Source organism: Nanorana parkeri, unplaced genomic scaffold (assembly GCF_000935625.1).
Source record: "Nanorana parkeri isolate BGI_ZX_2015 unplaced genomic scaffold, ASM93562v1 scaffold585, whole genome shotgun sequence".
Lineage (NCBI taxonomy): Eukaryota > Metazoa > Chordata > Amphibia > Anura > Dicroglossidae > Nanorana > Nanorana parkeri.
In genome coordinates this window covers 93,152-112,759 of record NW_017306853.1, presented here as the reverse complement: position 1 = coordinate 112,759, position 19,608 = coordinate 93,152, and the positions used below count along the sequence as shown (strand labels likewise).

At 47.8% G+C, this 19,608-nt stretch overlaps 1 protein-coding gene across 1 annotated transcript in view; it reads right to left on the bottom strand.

The window, feature by feature from the left end:
- The window catches only part of MXI1 (MAX interactor 1, dimerization protein), a 35,139-nt gene that overhangs the window by 9,117 nt on the left and 6,414 nt on the right, over positions 1-19,608 (bottom strand). Inside the window, exons 2-4 of the mRNA XM_018562564.1 lie at positions 12,694-12,814; positions 2,143-2,275; positions 1,209-1,348 (exon numbers count right to left, since the gene is read on the bottom strand). Of these exons, the coding sequence (XP_018418066.1) occupies positions 1,209-1,348; positions 2,143-2,275; positions 12,694-12,814 (394 nt within the window). The remainder of the gene's footprint in view (positions 1-1,208; positions 1,349-2,142; positions 2,276-12,693; positions 12,815-19,608) is intronic.

The following is a 19,608-nucleotide window of genomic DNA, read 5'->3' as shown; positions in this document are numbered from 1 at the left end:
TCATCCTCCCCCAGAGGCCCCGGGCCCCTGGCCTCCACGGCCCACACATTCCCACAGCACTGAGGGAACTGCAGTGGCTTCCAGGGTCCGGGGAACAAGAGATCACTAGAGGTGTGCAAAGATCAGTTATGATGTGCCCAGCGCTGTAAGCTATAGACCCCAAACACTGTAACCCATAGTGACCCATACTGTAACCCACAGCGACCCAACACCGTGACCCATAGCATACCAACACCGTGACCCATGACACACCAACACTGTGACCCATGACACACCAACACTGTGACCCATGACACACCAACACTGTGACCTATAGCACACCAATACTAATTAACTCCATTACAAAAACTAGAGGCCACCACCTAAAAATTGGTGGAAAAAAAATTCCAGCACAAGGGGCGAAGGGGGTTCTTTACAGTAAGATCAGTTAGGGTCTGGAACTCACTGCCACAGGCGGCGATCTCAGCAAATAATGTGGAATTGTTCAAGAAACGATTTCTTAAGGGACCGTAATATACAGGGGTACAGGTACTCCTAGAATAAGATCCTAATAGGTTGGACTTGAGGGACTAATGTCTTTATTCAACCTCAAATACTATGTAACTATGTATGTAACTATGTAAATACTGTAATCCATAGCACACCAATACTGTAATCTATAGCAACCCAACACTGTAACCCATAGCAACCCAACACTGTAACCCCTAGCATCCAAACACTTTAACCCATAGCACATCAACACTGCAACCCAGTGTTTTTCACAACCGGGGTGCGGCCCGCAGTCATTTTGGTGTCACCCCCTTTGAAAAGTCACGCAATCGGTCATATACAGAGAGCCTGACAATGTCAGGAGAGAGGAGGGGACCCGGCAGCACACTTTATCCCGCCGGGTCAGCGTCCCCTCCTCTCTTCCGGCGGTCATCTTGGTGATGGACGGTCTACTACCAGTAATAATAATGATGATAATAATAATAATAACAACAACACATTGTAACAATACAAGATTAATAACAATAATAATACCACACTGGTGTTTTGTCGCACTGCCGCTGCTCACTCCAGATTGAGTTTCAATATTGATAATTAAATTGAATGTAACCCCCCTAACTGAATAACATTTACCTTTATAAAGCACTGTGTATCATAAGCGATTGCCATTTTTTTCCCATAAAATGTTTATTTCCACCTATTTTTCCATCCTTAGTTACATCTCGTTGGTGCTGACCTCCCGCAGGCACTTCCTGTCTACATGCACTCCAGCGATGACTGCTGGGTGGGTTTCCTGAATGTGACAACAGCGGACCGTGTCTGTGTAACGTGTGCTGAAATAAGACACTCGTAACCTCCACTAAAGCCGGGGTGACAACGCAGGGGGACAATTGAAAGACCGGGACAGAGCGTCGTCACCCTGCAACAAGGAATTTGCCTGCACGACGACCTTCTTGGCAGGATCAACGGGGATTATTTTTAATGAAAGCTGCAGATTTATGAAGATATTAAAAGTAATGGATTTTACATCTACTGTGAGCTGAATGTTATGGACAAAATTTCGGTTGAGCGGCTTGACTTTTTGGGGGTGTTTCAACAGAACGGACCTTCCATTGTTGACTATTTTCATGGGAGGTCCCCTTTAAGTGGTGCACCAAACTCCCTTGCAACAAAGCACGGGGAAAAAAAAAAAAAAAGATTTCTTTTGTTATTACAAAGTAACTTTCTTTGTCCTTTTCTGTGCGGGAACTCGGCAGTGTGAACGAGCGTCCTCCCTTCGAAGGGGCTACGCGCGTCCTATCTGTGCTGAGCTTAAGCTTGAAGCTGAACGTTTCAAAAAGTGCTTTTCAAATCTGAAGCCTTTGTTAAAATATTCCTTCCCCTGGTGATCCTGCCAGGAAGACCCCTTTTCAGACACTTCCTGTTATAGGGGGACAACAGCCCTGTCTCTGTCTCCCAACTGTGCCGCCCCCGCATTGTCACCCCGTTACACGTACTTCTAATGGCGACACATGGCCTGTGTAGTCATGACCAGGGCCTGTCTTTAACGAGGGGCAAAAAGGGCAGTTGCCCTGGGGCCCATTCATTGTTGTGGTGCCCAAAGCAGCTGCCCTTTGAGCCTGCGAAAGATAGACGCGGCACCGTTCTGTTTACTGTGCGATCGTCGTCGCCTAGTGTTGGTCCGCCCCTGCCGTACACTGCGTAGTGTGTGTTATTGCCACTGCACTCCGCCATTTTTTCCCCCCCAATGGCAAGAAAGTGTCCTGGGTGCATCTGCCTGCTCTTGCTGCACCCACAGAAGGGAGAATCTTCTTACAGGTGACTGAAAACTACAGCGCAGATTGGGAGACGGAGGTCACTGCTGGGCCCGGAGGATTATCTCCCATCTGGAATTAGTTTGCTGGAGCTCCAGTAAACAGCCCCCCGCCCCTGACAGTGTGCCCTGCAATCCTCTACGCCTGCACTGTAACCCCTTCATAGCAGGCACGTTACAATGTTACTAATGGGAATTATCCTGGAAACGGCGCTGCAGCAATTTTTAAACATAAATTTAGACCCGTCCACACTAGTCTCATCCTACGATCTGTTTTACCATTAGGGCTACAACAACTAATCGACTAAATCGATAATAATCGATGATGAGTATAGTTGGCAACTATTATCATCGATTAGTTGGTTGGGGAAGGGGAGCGAGAGAGACAGAGCGGGAGAGAGAGAGAGACACAGAGACAGTGCGGGAGAGAGAGAGACAGAGACAGAGCGGGAGACAGAGCTGGAGAGGGAGACAGAGCTGGAGAGGGAGACAGAGCGGGAGAGGGAGAGAGAGACAGAGCGGGAGAGGGAGAGAGAGACAGAGCGGGAGAGAGAGAGAGAGACAGAGAGGGAGAGAGAGAGAGACAGAGAGAGAGAGAGAGAGAGAGAGAGAGACAGAGAGAGAGAGAGACAGAGAGAGAGAGAGACAGAGAGAGAGAGAGAGAGAGACAGAGAGGGAGACAGAGCGAGGGAGAGGGAGACAGAGAGAGGGAGAGGGAGACAGAGAGAGGGAGAGGGAGACAGAGAGAGGGAGAGGGAGACAGAGAGAGGGAGAGGGAGACAGAGAGAGGGAGAGGGAGACAGAGAGAGGGAGACAGAGAGAGGGAGAGAGCGAGATAATTTTTTAATACAACCAATCGATTAGTTGAAAAAATAATCGGGCAACTAATCTTGTGTTGTTACAACGGGAGGAACCATTATCCTTTTTCGTTTATTAAAATCTCAAAGTGACATCATTTGCATATAAAGTGATATAATTAGCATATTTCCCAAGGCTAAAGAACCCCCTCCTCTCCTGTGCTATGAAAACGAGGAGAGGGGGAGGTTATTGTAGACTTGTCCTAGGGTCGCCCTAGGACAGGAAGTGTACTACTGGCAGGATCTCCAGCACAAAGCCTAAGAAAGAAAACAAATGCAGCCACCTTCTTCAAGGACCGGTACGCTGCAATATATGACATTTTTTTCAATGACTCCTTTATATTAGCCGCATGTGCTTGGCTTGAATTCAAGAGAACCTGTCACGGCGACTGATCGCAGCTTAGCATCCGATCCAATGTGTGAAGGTATGAGCGCTCACTTCACAGTAGCGGCATGAGTTCCAGAGCTGCCATAACTCTGTGCTGGCTGGGCATCAGCACCGCCTCTGGTAAGTGGACAGTGACAGCTACCAGCGGCGGGAGCCTGTCCCTTTAAGACGGAGTCGCAGTGGTCAGGGGTCACAGGAACAATCTGACCGGTTATTTTCAGCCAGGCCGGGAGTGAAAAGATTATTTAGCCGGGAATGTTCTAAAGTCACGCTCCTGGATTTGCCGTAATGCACCGAGCAGCTGGTCTACCTAGAGCAAGTGTGGGGTCAAGTGTGGCGTGTACAAATGTGCGCCGGCACAATGGCTCCGGAACCGGCAACAGTTTCAAAGAATTTCCAGGGCCGGGACGCCTGCCGAGGCTTTTGTACCTGTGACGGTCACTCCCTATACTTTCCAATGTCATTTTAATGTAATTGCTGAATCCAACAATGACACTGACAGTGTGTGGCCAGTGCGTTCAATTAAAGACCGGTCACTTCTGCTCTCTCTCCTTGTGCAGGGTGACTGGTCTTGTCTCCGCCCCCTCCTGTAATGAAGACCGGTCACTGCTGCTCTCTCTCCTTTTGCAGGGTGACTGGTCTTGTCTCCGCCCCCTCCTGTACATTGATATCACTTTAAAAAAAGAAAAATAATGCAGCCTCCACATCTCAGGACTGGTGAGCTGCAATATATTTTTGTTCTTGGGTTTAGATGTTCTGTAACACAACTATATGTATCAAACCAACAATCAACTGGAAAAAATATATAACCGGATCAATAAACCCATTCGGACATTATCTGTATTTGATCAGTTAAGGTGGCCATACACTTTACAACTATCTAAAGGTCTTGCGATGGTTGTAAAGTAATTTTAAAAAACGTACGATCTGCCCATCTTGGACAGGCAGATCGTACTTGCGATCATCGCAAGCCCGCCCCCCTGAGGGGCGGGCTTGCGATAACCGCAATGCTGAACGGGCAGTGTGCGCGTGCGGCATTGATTTTACGATCAAGCTAAAAACCAGCCGAAAATCGTACGATTCTCGGCTGGTTTTCTAGCATGCTCCTTAGACAAAAGACGTGCGACAGTACAGTAAAAACGGTCGCACGCCTTCCATACACTTTGCGATTATCGTACGATCGCTGGGATTTCCCGCGATGATCGTGCGATAATCGCACAGTGTATGGGCACCTTTAGAGACGGTGATGACTGAGAGAACCTTGAACCGTGATTGGCTGAATGGAAGATCCTTTTATAGAATCTATCAATTTAAAAGAAAACAATACTTATAAAAGTATCCGGAGAAAAATGGAAACGCGTTTTCCCGGCATCAGAGGACTCAATGCAAAGCGACCATATTCACTTCCAAGGAGAGTTTGTGGTCTGTGACATTTATGAAAAGCATCAATCAATAAAAAGTCTAAAACTTCTTAAAAAACAAACAAACAAAAAACAGCCGCCGTGTTGTCCCGGACATCCTCTTCTTATCTTGAGACAGACAAAAGCATCCCTCCACGGTGACAATGTCAGTTCCCCGAAGGGATCATATTCTGCACAGACAATGCGAGGTTGCTTCGCGTTCTTCCATCTTTTACTGCCCGCCGATGTCACTTCCTGTCTGGCTCGCCTATTCTCAGCCACGGGGGGGCTTAAAATTTAGCCCCTTTGCTGAGAACTAACAAAACAGGAAACAGCTAAATAAGGTGAAGGTTCACAAAGGACGCCGTCGCAGCTCGCGTAGTCCTAAAACAATATGCGGGCAGAGAAGCCGTCAGGTCTCCCCAACTTACTTGAAGCAACTTGATTTTCCCCCCAATTTTGGTGATTTGTATTTATTTTGTTACAAGCGCGGTGAAAACATCGGCGACTTTATAAGTCAGTTTCATTGTCTACGGAGAGCCAGACCTTTCGGAAAGCCTATCCAAGCCCAAGAACAAAAATGGAACATATTGCAGCTTTCCGGTTCTTACATGTGCTGGCTGCATTCGTTTTCTTTCCTTTATTTTAACCCCTTGACTCTGCCAGTAACCCGCGTCCCATCCTGGGGTCCAATGCCCACTCGCTGCACTGTATCTATTGTGGAGCAGGTTGTCACCCTAGGCTGCTCCCCTGAATTGGACTACAAACACACAGGGGCGTCCCAAGGCCGGGTGTCACCCGGTCTCCAGATCGGGTGACACCCCGCCGTGGTGTCATCGAGCATGCGCGGCCATCTGATAGACCCCTGCCGGTGGCCAACTTCATGTGATGGACGCCGGCAGAGAGAGGAGGGGACGTTCACCCGGCGGGATGAGGTATGCCACCAGGTCCCCTCCTCCCTCCTGGCACTGCTGGGCTCTCGGTCCATGATCGAGTGCTCGACTTTTTAGAGGGGGTGACACCAAAATGACTGACAGTCATCACCCCTGCAATGGTGTCACGTGGGTGCGGGCCGCACCCTCCTTGTGATGCCACTGCAATTACATCCTCTTTCTCGCTTGAAGGGTATTTCCACTTTTGCAGTCAAATTGCGATTAGGGATGAGCTCATATATTGTCATACAGGACAAATGTCTATTAAAAGGAAGTTCCATCAAAGTTCCAGATGCCCCTCCCCTATAGTCAGGTGTCTTACCAGGCAGGGTGTCACCCCGTGCGGCCGACGGGTGTCACCTGGCGCAGGTGTCATTACATTAAGTGTGACGTCACTACGCACATGCGTAAGGATGTCACGTGCACTTCACTGCCAGAGGCCATGTTGGAGGGGAGGGGACGTTTACGAGAGAGGAGGGGACCTGGCGGCATACCTTATCCCAGGGGTGTAACCACAGATCATGGGATCCCATAGCAAAATTTTGATGGGGTCCCCCAGCAACCTCCCTACCATCAATGATAATAAAGTCAGGTAGCAGGAGAGCTGTACATCTGACGTCAGCTCTTCTTGATTAATAATGTCAGTGTCAGGAGCAACTTCTGCAACTCTTATTGGGGGCCCCCTTACGCCCCCAATGGCAGCCGCATGGGCCGCTATGGCTATTGTTAGGCCACTGCCATATCCAACTGGGCCCCCTCCTCTCTAGGGCAGCTGTCAGGCTCCCAGTTCATGACCAAGTGCCCAACATTTCAGAGGGTGGCACCAAAATCACTGCCAGTCATATTGGTGTCACCCCCTCTGATGGTGTCACTCGGTGCGGGTCAAACCCCCCTGCATCCCCCTTGTGACCTCACTGCCCATAATTAATGAAAAAATTAACTTCAGATGTTGAATTATAAATTGTAACCACTGTGCACATCACAATCAGAAGCAGCTGCACCCCTAACCTGATACTATGTACATTTCCTGTCAATGATGATCACATTTGTACTTGTTCTGTACAGACTAACTCTAGAAAATGTGTTTTTTCTTTCACTTTTGTCAGGTTTTTATTTCTGTCTGTGGCCCCAATGGGGAAATTATCCATCACTTCCTCTACCTGTGACACCTGTATAAGAAGTGAGGGTGTGGCTGACAATGGGTGTCATTCAACCAGGAAGACCGAGGACATCTAGTGGCAAAATAGAAGTACTGCTGGGGGACAGAGCTCCGGATTGAAAGTGAGTATTGCAGCCTGAGCTCCTTTTTTTTTTAACTTTGTACACTGCCTAGGGCACATGTGTCGAACTCAAGGCCCAGGGGCCGAATCCGGCCCACCAGGCCATTTCCTAGACTTCTACTTTCAGATCTAGGTATTAAGTTATTACTAAAACCAGTGATAAATCGAATGCAGAGGCAATTGTGATAAAGATTAGATACATTTATATAGTCTTACAGATACCTTTGAGGGCAACCATAATGTTGATGCGGCCCACGAATAAATTGAGTTTGACATCCCTGGCCTAGGGTTTAACAAAAATGGCCCGGCCCGGCTTTTACCAAATTTAATACAAAGGGAATGTCCTCCCAGTAGAATCAGGAATTGCTGTTCTGTTACTAAGGCACTTAGTGGGCCTGTCCACACTGGTCGCACTACTCTGCATTTGACATGCAACATTTTTGCAATCATCGACCTGCCGGCCCAATGAAACCCAAATTAAAGGGATCTTCTAAAAACATAAAATAAAATAAAAAACCCGACAGACGTCTTTGCAGTGACTGAGCCCCTGGTTTGCAATCCATTACCAAAACAAATCCACAGTACCTGTTTGTGCTGCTCCCTAAGCTGTTACTACACCTCTTCGATTTCAGCCTCCTGGACTTTAATCTAAGGAGGTCCGAGTCGTCCGGTGAGGGGTACGCGGAAGCATAGCCGTTGAGGGAGAGGGAGACAGAGAGAGGGAGAGGGAGACAGAGAGAGGGAGAGGGAGACAGAGAGAGGGAGAGGGAGACAGAGAGAGGGAGAGGGAGACAGAGAGAGGGAGAGGGAGACAGAGAGAGGGAGAGGGAGACAGAGAGAGGGAGAGGGAGACAGAGAGAGGGAGAGGGAGACAGAGAGAGGGAGAGGGAGACAGAGAGAGGGAGACAGAGAGAGGGAGAGAGCGAGATAATTTTTTAATACAACCAATCGATTAGTTGAAAAAATAATCGGGCAACTAATCTTGTGTTGTTACAACGGGAGGAACCATTATCCTTTTTCGTTTATTAAAATCTCAAAGTGACATCATTTGCATATAAAGTGATATAATTAGCATATTTCCCAAGGCTAAAGAACCCCCTCCTCTCCTGTGCTATGAAAACGAGGAGAGGGGGAGGTTATTGTAGACTTGTCCTAGGGTCGCCCTAGGACAGGAAGTGTACTACTGGCAGGATCTCCAGCACAAAGCCTAAGAAAGAAAACAAATGCAGCCACCTTCTTCAAGGACCGGTACGCTGCAATATATGACATTTTTTTCAATGACTCCTTTATATTAGCCGCATGTGCTTGGCTTGAATTCAAGAGAACCTGTCACGGCGACTGATCGCAGCTTAGCATCCGATCCAATGTGTGAAGGTATGAGCGCTCACTTCACAGTAGCGGCATGAGTTCCAGAGCTGCCATAACTCTGTGCTGGCTGGGCATCAGCACCGCCTCTGGTAAGTGGACAGTGACAGCTACCAGCGGCGGGAGCCTGTCCCTTTAAGACGGAGTCGCAGTGGTCAGGGGTCACAGGAACAATCTGACCGGTTATTTTCAGCCAGGCCGGGAGTGAAAAGATTATTTAGCCGGGAATGTTCTAAAGTCACGCTCCTGGATTTGCCGTAATGCACCGAGCAGCTGGTCTACCTAGAGCAAGTGTGGGGTCAAGTGTGGCGTGTACAAATGTGCGCCGGCACAATGGCTCCGGAACCGGCAACAGTTTCAAAGAATTTCCAGGGCCGGGACGCCTGCCGAGGCTTTTGTACCTGTGACGGTCACTCCCTATACTTTCCAATGTCATTTTAATGTAATTGCTGAATCCAACAATGACACTGACAGTGTGTGGCCAGTGCGTTCAATTAAAGACCGGTCACTTCTGCTCTCTCTCCTTGTGCAGGGTGACTGGTCTTGTCTCCGCCCCCTCCTGTAATGAAGACCGGTCACTGCTGCTCTCTCTCCTTTTGCAGGGTGACTGGTCTTGTCTCCGCCCCCTCCTGTACATTGATATCACTTTAAAAAAAGAAAAATAATGCAGCCTCCACATCTCAGGACTGGTGAGCTGCAATATATTTTTGTTCTTGGGTTTAGATGTTCTGTAACACAACTATATGTATCAAACCAACAATCAACTGGAAAAAATATATAACCGGATCAATAAACCCATTCGGACATTATCTGTATTTGATCAGTTAAGGTGGCCATACACTTTACAACTATCTAAAGGTCTTGCGATGGTTGTAAAGTAATTTTAAAAAACGTACGATCTGCCCATCTTGGACAGGCAGATCGTACTTGCGATCATCGCAAGCCCGCCCCCCTGAGGGGCGGGCTTGCGATAACCGCAATGCTGAACGGGCAGTGTGCGCGTGCGGCATTGATTTTACGATCAAGCTAAAAACCAGCCGAAAATCGTACGATTCTCGGCTGGTTTTCTAGCATGCTCCTTAGACAAAAGACGTGCGACAGTACAGTAAAAACGGTCGCACGCCTTCCATACACTTTGCGATTATCGTACGATCGCTGGGATTTCCCGCGATGATCGTGCGATAATCGCACAGTGTATGGGCACCTTTAGAGACGGTGATGACTGAGAGAACCTTGAACCGTGATTGGCTGAATGGAAGATCCTTTTATAGAATCTATCAATTTAAAAGAAAACAATTCTTATAAAAGTATCCGGAGAAAAATGGAAACGCGTTTTCCCGGCATCAGAGGACTCAATGCAAAGCGACCATATTCACTTCCAAGGAGAGTTTGTGGTCTGTGACATTTATGAAAAGCATCAATCAATAAAAAGTCTAAAACTTCTTAAAAAACAAACAAACAAAAAACAGCCGCCGTGTTGTCCCGGACATCCTCTTCTTATCTTGAGACAGACAAAAGCATCCCTCCACGGTGACAATGTCAGTTCCCCGAAGGGATCATATTCTGCACAGACAATGCGAGGTTGCTTCGCGTTCTTCCATCTTTTACTGCCCGCCGATGTCACTTCCTGTCTGGCTCGCCTATTCTCAGCCACGGGGGGGCTTAAAATTTAGCCCCTTTGCTGAGAACTAACAAAACAGGAAACAGCTAAATAAGGTGAAGGTTCACAAAGGACGCCGTCGCAGCTCGCGTAGTCCTAAAACAATATGCGGGCAGAGAAGCCGTCAGGTCTCCCCAACTTACTTGAAGCAACTTGATTTTCCCCCCAATTTTGGTGATTTGTATTTATTTTGTTACAAGCGCGGTGAAAACATCGGCGACTTTATAAGTCAGTTTCATTGTCTACGGAGAGCCAGACCTTTCGGAAAGCCTATCCAAGCCCAAGAACAAAAATGGAACATATTGCAGCTTTCCGGTTCTTACATGTGCTGGCTGCATTCGTTTTCTTTCCTTTATTTTAACCCCTTGACTCTGCCAGTAACCCGCGTCCCATCCTGGGGTCCAATGCCCACTCGCTGCACTGTATCTATTGTGGAGCAGGTTGTCACCCTAGGCTGCTCCCCTGAATTGGACTACAAACACACAGGGGCGTCCCAAGGCCGGGTGTCACCCGGTCTCCAGATCGGGTGACACCCCGCCGTGGTGTCATCGAGCATGCGCGGCCATCTGATAGACCCCTGCCGGTGGCCAACTTCATGTGATGGACGCCGGCAGAGAGAGGAGGGGACGTTCACCCGGCGGGATGAGGTATGCCACCAGGTCCCCTCCTCCCTCCTGGCACTGCTGGGCTCTCGGTCCATGATCGAGTGCTCGACTTTTTAGAGGGGGTGACACCAAAATGACTGACAGTCATCACCCCTGCAATGGTGTCACGTGGGTGCGGGCCGCACCCTCCTTGTGATGCCACTGCAATTACATCCTCTTTCTCGCTTGAAGGGTATTTCCACTTTTGCAGTCAAATTGCGATTAGGGATGAGCTCATATATTGTCATACAGGACAAATGTCTATTAAAAGGAAGTTCCATCAAAGTTCCAGATGCCCCTCCCCTATAGTCAGGTGTCTTACCAGGCAGGGTGTCACCCCGTGCGGCCGACGGGTGTCACCTGGCGCAGGTGTCATTACATTAAGTGTGACGTCACTACGCACATGCGTAAGGATGTCACGTGCACTTCACTGCCAGAGGCCATGTTGGAGGGGAGGGGACGTTTACGAGAGAGGAGGGGACCTGGCGGCATACCTTATCCCAGGGGTGTAACCACAGATCATGGGATCCCATAGCAAAATTTTGATGGGGTCCCCCAGCAACCTCCCTACCATCAATGATAATAAAGTCAGGTAGCAGGAGAGCTGTACATCTGACGTCAGCTCTTCTTGATTAATAATGTCAGTGTCAGGAGCAACTTCTGCAACTCTTATTGGGGGCCCCCTTACGCCCCCAATGGCAGCCGCATGGGCCGCTATGGCTATTGTTAGGCCACTGCCATATCCAACTGGGCCCCCTCCTCTCTAGGGCAGCTGTCAGGCTCCCAGTTCATGACCAAGTGCCCAACATTTCAGAGGGTGGCACCAAAATCACTGCCAGTCATATTGGTGTCACCCCCTCTGATGGTGTCACTCGGTGCGGGTCAAACCCCCCTGCATCCCCCTTGTGACCTCACTGCCCATAATTAATGAAAAAATTAACTTCAGATGTTGAATTATAAATTGTAACCACTGTGCACATCACAATCAGAAGCAGCTGCACCCCTAACCTGATACTATGTACATTTCCTGTCAATGATGATCACATTTGTACTTGTTCTGTACAGACTAACTCTAGAAAATGTGTTTTTTCTTTCACTTTTGTCAGGTTTTTATTTCTGTCTGTGGCCCCAATGGGGAAATTATCCATCACTTCCTCTACCTGTGACACCTGTATAAGAAGTGAGGGTGTGGCTGACAATGGGTGTCATTCAACCAGGAAGACCGAGGACATCTAGTGGCAAAATAGAAGTACTGCTGGGGGACAGAGCTCCGGATTGAAAGTGAGTATTGCAGCCTGAGCTCCTTTTTTTTTTAACTTTGTACACTGCCTAGGGCACATGTGTCGAACTCAAGGCCCAGGGGCCGAATCCGGCCCACCAGGCCATTTCCTAGACTTCTACTTTCAGATCTAGGTATTAAGTTATTACTAAAACCAGTGATAAATCGAATGCAGAGGCAATTGTGATAAAGATTAGATACATTTATATAGTCTTACAGATACCTTTGAGGGCAACCATAATGTTGATGCGGCCCACGAATAAATTGAGTTTGACATCCCTGGCCTAGGGTTTAACAAAAATGGCCCGGCCCGGCTTTTACCAAATTTAATACAAAGGGAATGTCCTCCCAGTAGAATCAGGAATTGCTGTTCTGTTACTAAGGCACTTAGTGGGCCTGTCCACACTGGTCGCACTACTCTGCATTTGACATGCAACATTTTTGCAATCATCGACCTGCCGGCCCAATGAAACCCAAATTAAAGGGATCTTCTAAAAACATAAAATAAAATAAAAAACCCGACAGACGTCTTTGCAGTGACTGAGCCCCTGGTTTGCAATCCATTACCAAAACAAATCCACAGTACCTGTTTGTGCTGCTCCCTAAGCTGTTACTACACCTCTTCGATTTCAGCCTCCTGGACTTTAATCTAAGGAGGTCCGAGTCGTCCGGTGAGGGGTACGCGGAAGCATAGCCGTGCTCACATTCTGCAAAGAGAAGGGGAAAAAAAATAAAAGGATTAAGAGACGGGCAGGAGTGTTAAATGGTCACGTCAGAGTCCTGACCTCAATCCTATTGAAATGCTGTGCTGTGATCCGAAACAGCTCACCTAAGCACAGCATACAAAACATATTCCTGAACCGATAGAGTTTTGTTTATTCCGATAGGTGAAAATACATCCTGACCTCTGAGACTGACCGCTGCTGATCAGACGGATACGAGTATTGTTAATAAATGGAGGTTCCGCTAGTTACTAAATGTAAAGGTTCAGATACATTTCACCATCAATGATATATGTGTAAAAAGATTTATTTTACAAATTATAATTTAATACAAGGCCCACCAATCACAGAGCATGGTGGGGTTTCTAAAAATAGGAGCCGACTGCTTTTAGGGGTACACTCTCTGACTGAAACTCCATACAGCATCATATGAACTCAGCAGCCAGATGGGGGAGGGAAGAGGGAGGAGTCCCGCCTCTGATTCATTAAGTCATGCCTGTAGATTGCTTGAGTGGTGACCGCGGAATATTTAGTAGCCGGGAAATGTCACGGAACACCTGAATCCAATGATTTGGAGTGGGAGGGGCACAATACTTTTGGCAATATAGTGTACGTCCGGGAAGGAGCCAAGAGCTCCAGGGGACAGCTAGGAATGCGAGTCTGAAGTATAATATGCATAGAATTAAAATTGTCAGTGTATTGTGCGTCCTGAATGTACATAATACGACATATTCCATTATATGAATAATATTTGTGTGTAGCGGTTTCTATGTGACATTATTTATGTACACGAGTGCAACCCCTGTCCGCTCATTACGTATGCGGGCTCGACTTACTTTGTAGTGCTGCACATGGGTTGTGCCTTGCTGCTTCTCCTACCTCACAATGCAAGTCTACCTGTCAGGTCTGAACGAAAGCAAAGCACTCTCTAGGTCAGGCCTTCTTAAACTTTCTCTCGCTGTCTCTCTCCTCTTCTCTTCCTTCCCCAACACCAGTCACTGTCTCTCTCCTCTACCCCCCCAGTGTCTGTCGGCGTCTCTCTCCTCTTCTTCCTGCGCACACGTGCTCAGGAAGGTACCAAGTGCAGAGGGGGGCCGCGACCTTAAAAACTACACTACACTGCAAATTATACATTAAACTGAAATAAAACAATCTAGCTTGGTGCCCAGACCTCCTCGGCCGCTTGGGCCCCTCACACAAGTACCGGCCATACCCCCCTGATGGCGGTCCTGGCCGGGTACTCGGATCGCGACCCCCCCTGTTCACTTGCGGGACCCCATATGCATCACTTGCGTGACCCACACTTTAAGAAGCACTCTCTAGGTGACAGACATTTTTTATCTCAGCAGTTGTTGATCAGGCAAGCTGGGGGATAGCAGTAAAGACTGCCACTAGGAAGAGAAGCTACAAATCAGTTTATTTAATGCAATGTTAAAAATATGGTACAGAACTATACCATGAGATGGTAAGAAATATAAAAAGTATCATCAAGTCAAGTTAAAGTTTATTTAAAGGAGAACTATGGGGTCAGTGTTTTTCCCCATAGTTCTCCTTAGGGTAACGGGAGGACACAAACTAGCGCCCTCCCGTGGAGGCTGTGATGTGAAGCTCCAGTCTGCATTGACGCACAGGCCAGTTTGTTTACTTCTTGCAGCAAAGACAGAGAGGGCTGCTCCCACCGCGGCTCGGCTGCAAAGGATGATGGGTATTGTAGTCCCCCCCTCCCTGTCCCACATGCTTAACCCCTTCACTGCCGGGGAGTTTTGTAATCCCACTTCTGGTTTTTTTTCCCCATTAAAAAAACCCAAAACAATCCTTTGCTGAGGAACCATGCAGACTGCCCTCTCCCTCTGATCCTGCAGCTTCAGTCGGCAGCCAGTCATCTGAAGGCTTGACACCAAAATGACTGAGTCATTTTGGTGTCACCCCTCCAATGGTGTCACCCAGGTGCGGGCCGCACCCCCCTTGTGACGCCACTGTTCCCGAGTTCCCCAATGCAATTTGGAAATTTGGATCCCCAATGCCATTTTGGTCTGGGAACTTTAGTAGTGTATGTAACTATAGGGCTCCCAGACCCGAATGGCATTGGGGTGATAATGTCTCAGTACCTGTGATTGGCGCTGCGGCGCTGTCAGCTTCCTGGCGGGCTCGGCACGTGGAGCTGCCAACACGCCCCGAGCCCATCACTACTCCTGAATGCCATTCGGCTCTGGGAGCCATATACAGTATATACATATAATACTAAAGCTGAGGCTCCCAGACCCGAATGTCATTCAGAACCTCCCAAATGCAATTCGGAAATTCGGATCCCAAATGCCATTCGGGTCTGGGAGCCTCGGCTTTAGTACTATATGTATATACTGTATATGGCTCCCATGTTGCCGGAATGAAAATTCGCGTTCAGACCCATTCGGATGCAGTAAACCGAAAAACACATGTGATTGGCCAGAAAAGTCACATGTCCCATTCAGTTTAGTTTTTTGAATGAAATTCAGACGGGATCCGGAATGGAAATTCAGATTCGGATGCATTGGGATTCGGAAATTCGGATGCGTCGGAAATTTAGGAAAATTAATGCGAATTTTGATGTGGCACGAAAGAAATTGCACTTGTCTACTAAGTACCATTATCATTGATGAAGCTCTATACATCAGTGCAGACCTGAGCGACCCGGGATCTCGCGGTCCTGCCCAACTGAAGATATCGCGGAAGATACCGCGAAATCGCGGCAGCAAACCGCGCGATCCGCCCGGCGCGACTGGGGTGCCATTGGAAAATAATGGCACCCACAGTGCGATCGTCTGTGATGGGCGACACCGTGACCGTACGGCAATCCGCGTGGTTTTCGTGCCCTATTGCTGCGCGGTCACAGATCGCCTAGGTGTGCACCGGCCCTGAAAGATACCGCAATCTTGTACAAATGAGCGTTATATTTTATGTTTGATGGTAACGCATGGAAAACGTGCTAGAACCGCGTCGTGCCACGTGCATGTCCATGTTTCCGAACACAACCCACATGAAAATGAAAGCGCATGTAAGCGGCACACGAAACGCGCCTTGAATTGCGTTACATTTAACGCAATGCGCCAAAAATACATAATCTGCATCAAGGAAAGCACAGGTGTGTTTTCTAAAGCTATTGGACCAATCAGAGATCGCCATTCGCTGGTTTGTATCATAAGCTGGTCGTTTACGGGGCAAGTTTGTCTGTGATGAAGGTTCCACAATGCCGATACACTACTACTGTTAGGCTGCACATTCATATTGAATGGGCCCTTTAAGAGCCTCATCACATGAAATAGGGCCCCTGCACCACTGTTTGGGCACGCAGACCACCCTAGGTAATGACCACAGGTGATGCCGAGCCTCCATGATTGAACTGAGATCCAATGAATGAAAGGGGCGGGGCCAGGGACAGTCAGGAAAGGACTAGATGATGCTGGACGTCCTCCAGCCAGGAAATGAGGCGGAGCTCTATCTGCTGCAGCTTCTAATGCACATTGTGAGAAGCTCCCAGTGTGCAGTGACATCAGAGGAAGAGGAGAGGAGCCGGTACAACTGTGCAAGACTGAAGGGAAGGACGGAGGTCAGATAGAAGACTGAAGGGAAGGACAGAGGTCAGATAGAAGACTGAAGGGGAGGACGGAGGTCAGATAGAAGAGTGAAGGGGAGGACGGTGTGGTGTATGTGGCGCTCACTGTGCATTCCAATACCCTCTATGCATGGTGGAACACATCATGGGAAACCAAAAGCCCCCCTTGTGCAGTCATGTGGCCTCAGTGACAGTTGGAATAGTCGGAATCAGGAAGTTGGATTAGGGAAACTTCCTATTTACACAGCATCATTTAAACTCCACAAATGTCATGTGACGCACGAGATTCACCGCGCAGAAAAGGAAGTAGCGCGCCTCGTAAATCCTCCAACTGTCCCTAATTCTGACTCTTCCCTGGAGACGTGCTGAGCGTCCCTGACCCTTCTCGGTGACTCATTTGGTTCAGTCATCCAGGGACAGCGCTCGCCGGACTCCATTCCTCCATTGGACAGGTTCATGGAATTGCTCAATGAATGCAAATTAATTCCACTGAAAAGAAAAGTTTTGGCGATTCGTCTTAAAATTGGCCGGCTGTCAATCATGCAACAGGGATCCCCATCTCCCCTCTCTGTTCCTCCAGGGCTCATTGGAGTGACATTTGGGGAGGGGGCGGGCACAGAGACAGAGCCAGCTGTCAATCAGGCACAGTGATTCCTCCCACCCCTCTCTGTTCCTCCAGTGCTCATTGGAGTGACAGTTGGGGAGGGGGCGGGCACAGCTGACTCTGGCTCTAGAGAGGCAGAGACAGCTGTCAATCAGGCAGCGTGGTGCTTAATGACAATATTGTCGGGATCTTTCATGGCTGCAGTGCGGATCTGCTCTGTCACAAAATAGCCGGCAGTAGCCCGCTATATGCTGACTTTGTGTCACAAGAACACATTAGTAAATGTCCTCCTGTGACCCAAAAGAGGACTGAAGCCAAACAAAAAAGGTCTGGCCATGGTTCTCTTTGAAAACAGAATTCCATCTTTTGCTGCCATACTAACCTTTCATTCAGAGCTGTCTCCTGCATTACTTCTCCTCTGCCACTAGATGTTCTCAGTCTTTCATGTTACATGATGGCCAGCGTCATTAAACCCACTTCATCTGAGCCCAGGCTGTCAGGGACATCAATACATTTCCTGTCTTTTTTTTTTGTAGGGGGGTTCCTGATGGTGACAGCAGCGGGCCATGCCTGTGTTATGTATGCTGAAACTACCACTTTCCATCAGAAGCCCTTGTGTCAGGGTGACAACACAGGAGCACAATTGGGAGACAGAGCGTTGTCACCCTGTAACAGGAAGTGCCTGTAAACTGGCTGGGTTTACATCTACTTTGAGGGCCCATTCACCTTTTAGCACTGCGTCGCAGAACATTACTGCGCCCGATAATGTGCGTTACAATAAGCCAGACCATTCATTTTGAACAGACCGCCAATGCACCACAACGCAACCAAAATCCATCAACGCTCCCATTTTTCCTGGCGCATCATGCCCCAACGTGCGTTACAATATGGGCGCATTGCCCGCCACAGTATTGGAGTGGTCGGGGTGCCATTTAAAATGAACGGCATTGCGGTTTTGCATGCGTGCTTGCGGCAACACGCTGCAAAATATACATTTTACTGCGCAATTTCATAACGCAAAAGTGTGCACCATTGCTGACAACCCCACCTCTGAAAATGCACGTTGCCTGGCCGTTATGCTGATCCACCAGCCTCAGACTCTAGGAACCTCTAACTTTTCTGATCTGCATGCTTGCTTCTGCTCATTGACTCAAAAAGTGGCCACACCAGACGGGAGCGATATTTTTGGGTGGTTACTGTTACGCTTTCACAGTAATATAAATGTCATTCTTTTGGGGGGTAATTGTTGCTTTTCTGGCTCCTTTTTTCTCCCCAGAAAAAGTCTGTTACAGCCCTGCCCTTTAATTGCCCCCCTGCATTGTCCCATCCACAAGTCTTTTGTTCTGCCTCTATTGTAAATAGGTACCGTCGCTTTAAATCAAACGGTGACGTCACCAGCGTAGAGAACCCTCCGGACACACCCACCAAGCTGTGAGCCCAGCAACCAGTGACATCACACAGCCAGCTCTATCGTGACTGGTGGATCTCACCAACTGCTCCCGCCCCCCCTTTCAGCCGGTCAGCCAATAGTAACCCACAGCCTGTCTCCATGTGCAAAGCATGTGAGTGTCCAGGAAGTGTATCAGGAGATGATGGTGCACCTGATAGGAGACACTCAACCCATCGGCATCAGCTTGCCAGGCCCCAAGGTGAAGCCTCTCAGCCCTTGGCTGTTATCATCATAACACAGAGCAGCTGAAACTCAGTCTATAAAACTTCCCACAGGTTGTTCTAAACATAAAACAATGAGACAGCTTCAAAATCAACACAACTGGTGTCAGAAATGTGCTGTGTAAACTGTTGTACATGACAAAGCACACAAATAAGGCCCCATTCACACTGAGCGAGATGAAAATCGCGCAATTTTGAGCGACATTGCGCGACGTGTCGCGCAACTTTTTCCTATTGGGCTGTATGCAATCAGGAGCAATATCGCTCGAAAAAAGGGTCATGTAGGAGCGACAAGCTACCAGCGACAAATCGCTCGAAAAAAGGGTCGACGAGATGTGAACAGCTCCATTGAAATGGATTGGAGAAGCTACATAGAGCGATATCGCGTGGAAATACGAGCGATATCGCTGCAAAAATCGCTCGACAAATCGCTCAGTGTGAATGGGGCCCAAAGGTTCAAAGGCATAAACACGGAGGGAAAAAGCCAACACAAAGCAAAATATATTAAACAAAACAAAATATAATATAACAAAGTCAAATATAATGTAAGGAAGTAAAATGTACCATAACAAAGCCAAAGTTACTATAACAAAGTCCAATATAATAAAACAACGTCCAATATAATATAACAAAGCCAAAAGTACTATAACAAAGTCCAATATAATAAAACAACGTCCAATATAATATAACAAAGTCCAATATAATAAAACAACGTCCAATATAATATAACAAAGTTCAATATGATAAAACAAAGTCCAATATGATAAAACAAAGTCCAATAAACAGATAGTATCAAGTACTACTCAAGACATGCACAGAACACCACAAAAGATACAAAGTAGCAGAAAACACAAAAAGGTTGACAAACCAAACACAGGTTTAAAAAAAAAAAAAAAAAAAAAAAAAAAAAAA